This window comes from Myotis davidii, unplaced genomic scaffold, assembly GCF_000327345.1.
Source record: "Myotis davidii unplaced genomic scaffold, ASM32734v1 scaffold762, whole genome shotgun sequence".
NCBI lineage: Eukaryota > Metazoa > Chordata > Mammalia > Chiroptera > Vespertilionidae > Myotis > Myotis davidii.
The window spans coordinates 603,039-608,135 of NW_006293699.1; the positions used below are offsets into that span (position 1 = coordinate 603,039).

A 5,097-nucleotide genomic window follows, 5' to 3' on the forward strand; every position below is an offset into this window, starting at 1 on the left:
CCCAGGAAAAGATGACTCACGAGCAAGAAGCCAGCCTGTGAACAAAGCGCGCCCTCACACTGTTGGTGTCCACTTGGTTACCCCACCTTGAATGCTTAACACCTTGCGGACCAGCAGTTTTATTGCTAGCTTTACCCAGGGCCAGATTAAGTTTCCACTGAACGAGTACAAAAAACGTTTTACATTAAAATTAAATACCCTTGCATTTTGAAGTTATTTATTACATGGTCTTACAAGCTAGTATCTTTTTAAAGAATTCTCGTGTATGAAAGGCATCGTGTTTGGATTTCTCTCTCACATCAACATTTTTCTCTCTCTCTCTCTCTCTCTCTCTCTCTCTAAAATCAGTAAAAACATATCCTTGGTGAGGATTAAAAAAGAAAGAAAAGAAAAGAGAAAAGAAGGAAGAAAGAAAACAGCAGGAGTGAAACCACTGAAGAAACTCTAGAGGACGGACTTGAGCGACATGTGTCAGGCTCCAGGGGCACATGGCGTGCCGGGCACGAGGAATGGAAGCCACCACCACCAGGCACACAGTGTGAAATCCCAGAGAACCAGATACAAACAGAAAACCCCAAAAGCTTCCGTGGGGGCGGGGACCACAAGCACATACATAAAAGATGGAGATAAAAAAAAAAAGAAACACAGCTTTCCCTTCAGTAGCACTGGCAGCTGGAGGTAATGGAAGGATGCCTTCAAAATTCTCAATGAAAGTGACTCTGATTCTGGAATCGCATGCTTCCATAGTCCCAGCAGCCCGTGAGCTGAGCAGAAGGGCCATGCGTGCGTCCTCACCACCCCACAGTGCTCAGCACCAGTTTTATTGTTCTCTGGAGCACTGAGAGGCTATCCTTTCGTCTACTTATGACTGGTCCTAAGAATGTCTTAGCTTGTTGGGAAATTTTCCTGGACATTGATTGTTCTCAGCTACTTCTCCTGGGTTCAAGTCATTTGTTAATCAGATGACCTTACAGTAAAAGAATCCTATGGGGTCTGACACGTGCCTTAGCTGGGGGCCCGGGAGGCAGAGCCTGGCCTGAACACAGTTTGTTGGGAACGTGATCCCAGGAGGAGGCGTGGAGGATGGAAGGACTGAAATGGGCCGGCAGGTGGACCACGATGTGGGTGGGTGACCAGCCTGGCTACAGGTGTGGGCAGACTGACACTCATTACATTCGGATTTTCTCAGGGCGTCCATTCTGAGGGTTCAAGGGAGCGCTTATCACTGGCTTATGTCCTCTGTTGGTTAAGGGAGCCAGAGGCGGCCACGCTGGGCTGAGGCTGGTGGTGGATGGAGGAACAGGTGATGTGAAATGGCCCACAAGAGGCCCCGATACAACCAGAAACCTCAATCCAGGCTCATGGAGATTTAATCAACCTCCTCTTCAGGTCCAGATGAGCCTTTAATTCACTCACTGAGCTGCAAACTCTGCCTCTTATCCATCGGGACATCACGCAGGCCCTGCAGCTGCCAGCGGAACCCAGACATGCCTGTTAGGGCCCACAAGGTTCACCTTCCGTGACCTTTGTTTCCTGTCAATGCATGACAGCTTCCTAGAGATGTCTGCTTCTTCTATTTTTTGTTAATTATCCATTCAAACATCTTACCCAGGACTGACCATTCTCCACAATTCCTCTAGCGTTGTGAGAGCGTGGCAGTCCACCCTCATTGTATTAGGACCTGACTCATCCGGGCCTGATTTAATGCAGACGGGGGCCCTCCTGTGATCTCCACTGCGATCGCAGGCTTTCATTTCCTCTAATCACCATTTATTATACTCTTTCCACTCTGAAGATCACTTTCCTTGAAAATTAGTAAGTACACCAGGAGCTGAAGAGGGTCACCTCCTCCTGGTCGCCACCTGTGGCCAGAATTTTGAGCAGCAGGCCAGCCCTGCCCTTTCCTCCCACTTTTAACATATGCAAGCCCCTCCCCACCATGGATGATATCCAACTGAGATCAGCCGGCAGCCCCGCCTGGTCATCCCTTCTTCGACTCACTTTGGACTCTATGTTCTTCGTCCTATATTTTTTACATTTTGTTCTAAAAACGTGGGCTTGGCAAACAGTCAATGATTTGGATACTTGCTTGTTTCCCCTTTCATTGGCATAATTAACAATCATGTTAACTGGAATAATTTGAATAAGAAAATAAAGTAGTAATGGATTGTAACCTAATGGAAGATATATATATGTTTGCGTGCATGTATATATCTCCACGCACCTATACTGCTATCAGTGACTGAATAAATAAAGGGGGGGTGGAGGGGCAAATGCCTTGCAGAAAAATAGCACCTCACTCAGGCAGACCTTCTGCCCTCAAGGAGGGGAAGTCCCCACCCTGAACATCCCCATTGAACTGCTCAGTGACTGCGTCCTCCCGAGGGAACTGTCCACTTGATCACCGGAGGGCCAACTGCAGCGGCACCCGGGCGTGGTGTCTCGGGGACTCGCCACTGTTGCCAGGACACACTGTCTCTCCAGGCCACAAGCAGTCTGCGTGACCCTGCTCACTGGATCTGATGTGCAGGAAGCAACGACGCCTCAGATGCCTCACGAGACACCTGCCACCCAGAGGGGGAGACGCTGGCCGGAGAGTCAGACGCCCTCTGGAAAGTCCGAGTGGCCGCTCTGCACATGGCCTGCAGGCCACCCACCTGGGCTTCTGGAAGCGACATGCACTGACCTGAGCGGCTGCTCCGACACATTTGCTGACGCGCCTGCTGTTCTCAGAGGGACCAGAGCAGGAATACCCTCTGCAGCAAGTGCAGGCTCCTGGTCCACGCGGCCCACGACCAGCGGAGTCACAGCCAGGGACACGCGCAAAGGAAGCCCCGTCAGGTACCAACCGGGGATCCACAGAGCAGATGCTGGGATTTGGGGGGAAAATGGCGGAAACCCTGTCTTTTTCTGCAGATTATTTTTTTTTCCTTCTGAGAAATGGTTCCTGGCTTCCTACTGGGCCCTGGTAGAGACCGAACAACGAATGAGGAAAGCCAAGTGACCATGCAGCCTGAGTGTCCCCATAAACGGGGTGTTATCTGACCCGTCCGGCCACAGCTGGCTATGGTCAGGTGCCCAAGGAGTGAGGGACACAGGCCCGGAGAGTAAGGAGCTGCCCAGCCACGCCTCCTGCTCTTGCGCTGGTGCCAGCTGCATCACCTCCTGTCCCCGTCCACACCCAGAGCCTGGGTGGGAGGGGCTCCTGGGAACCGCTGGTCTACGGACATTCCTCACAGCAGGCTGGCTCTGCATTGTTCACGTATTACTCACTTTGGCTAAATTCTAAATTCAGGAGAAAGATCGTTTCCTGGTGAGGGAGAAGCTGAGTGAGAGCAGACGCAGGTCGTGGTGGCTGTCATTCTTCTGGTGGCGGGAAGCCAGCGGTCAGGACCCGGGTCCTTAGAGAAGTGAGCCTTTGGGGGTGGCAGCGGGTGAGCTGGGGAATTAGACTTTCTAGTTCTTTGACTCCTGAAATCTGTAGTTATAGCGGTAGAGACCACACCTCTAGGGCTACTGTCCCTTATGTTCCTACTCTGTGTTTGCAGCTTCCTTCTCCTCTTCGGGGTCTAGAGGGTCCTTAAAGGGTCCCTGGTAAGTGAATTTAGCAAAATTGTAAGATACAAATCAGGTCAATTTACAAAAATCAGTTGTATTTCTAGATGCTAATCAAAACTAGCTGGGAAATAAAACGCAACGAGAACAAGGCCGTTTTCACATTCCCGAGAAGGAATGCAGGCAGGGTGGCCCCGGAGCCCAGGTGTCCTCTGAAGAAGACCTGGGGCAGGTGAGCTGCTGGGAGGGACACAGACCAGGCTGGGACGGGCGGGGCGGGGTCCCAGAGCACGGGCAGAGCGGGCAGAGCCTGGGCGCACCCCTCCCAGGACAGTGGGGACACCTGACTCTCACCCTTGGCCTGCTGCCTGGTGTCAGTGTGGCGCCCTCCTGGGGCCTCTGTCTGAGATCTGACCCGCAGGCTCTGCCTTCCCAGGCTCCCCAGCCCGTAGGGACTCTCCTGGGAAGGACCCTATTAAAGTGCGATTCCCAGGAATTTCTGGCTCTGCTGCTACTTCTGGGGAGAACACAACCAAAGACAATCCTCCTTGGCAAAGACGCGTGTCATAGGCCGCTAAACGCAGACATGCACGTACGGGGGCATTTGCTATTACACTGAATGTCTTAGCACTTTTCCATAGTCATACACACAGACTGCGGTCCAGACCCCATCCTCGCCCGCTCTGTGGGCCAGAATCTTACATTCTAGAACCTGTGGTTTCGGTTGGTGACTTAAGCTCTTCCACTCAGAACGTGCGTTTCCTTCTCCGCAGGAAGAGGACAGTGACCCATGAGGCTGCCGTGACGATGAGGAACCCAGACAGAACCTCCGCACAGCACCCAGCGCGTGGCGAGGCCCAGTACGTGTCTGCGGGTATTTTCGGACTGAGATGACCTCACAAGGTAGCCATCCCCATAACACGCCAACATCTCCTGCAAGCCAGGCACACTTACTTGTAATGTAGTATCAAAGACGACGAGCTTCGAACTGGTTGGGACGATGTCGTAACACTTGTGTGACCTCATGAATCGCATGTAAACGCCACTTTCCGAATCTTCTGCTAAGAAGGAACGAAAAAGAAAGGCAAATATCAGTAACAATAAAGAACTCCCTCGAAGGGACGCAGAGAACGTATGGAAAACCTACTGCTGATGGACTTAATGGGAAATACGAACGTTTTCCCTGGGAGAGTGAGGAGAAGACCTGGGTGTTCACTCCGCTGACGCAACGCCGGGCTGGAGGGCCTCGCTGGCGCCCGAAGGCAAGAAAAAACACAAAGCGCACAGATTGAAAAGGAAAAAGCAAAACTGTTTTTATTTGCAGTCGATATGACTTTCTACAGAGAAAGTACCAAAGACTACAAAGAAGTTTCCAGATCTTTAATAAACAGAGTTCAGCAAAGTCACAGAAGGCAGAGTTAATAAACAAAGAACACGCTATCGTATTTCTACATACTGGCAGTGAACAACTGAAAATTAATTTCATTTCACACGAAGGTACCACTTATGAAAATGCCATATGGGAGTATGGGCCCACACAAA

General features: G+C 51.2%; 1 protein-coding gene across 1 annotated transcript in view; it reads right to left on the minus strand.

The window, feature by feature from the left end:
• The window catches only part of PRKAG2 (protein kinase AMP-activated non-catalytic subunit gamma 2), a 35,932-nt gene extending 31,283 nt beyond the window's left edge, over positions 1 to 4,649 (minus strand). The window contains exon 1 of the mRNA XM_015566228.1: positions 4,510 to 4,649. Coding sequence (XP_015421714.1) covers positions 4,510 to 4,590 — 81 coding nt within the window. The 5' untranslated portion in view covers positions 4,591 to 4,649. The remainder of the gene's footprint in view (positions 1 to 4,509) is intronic.
• Between the last annotated feature and the right edge of the window lie 448 nt (positions 4,650 to 5,097).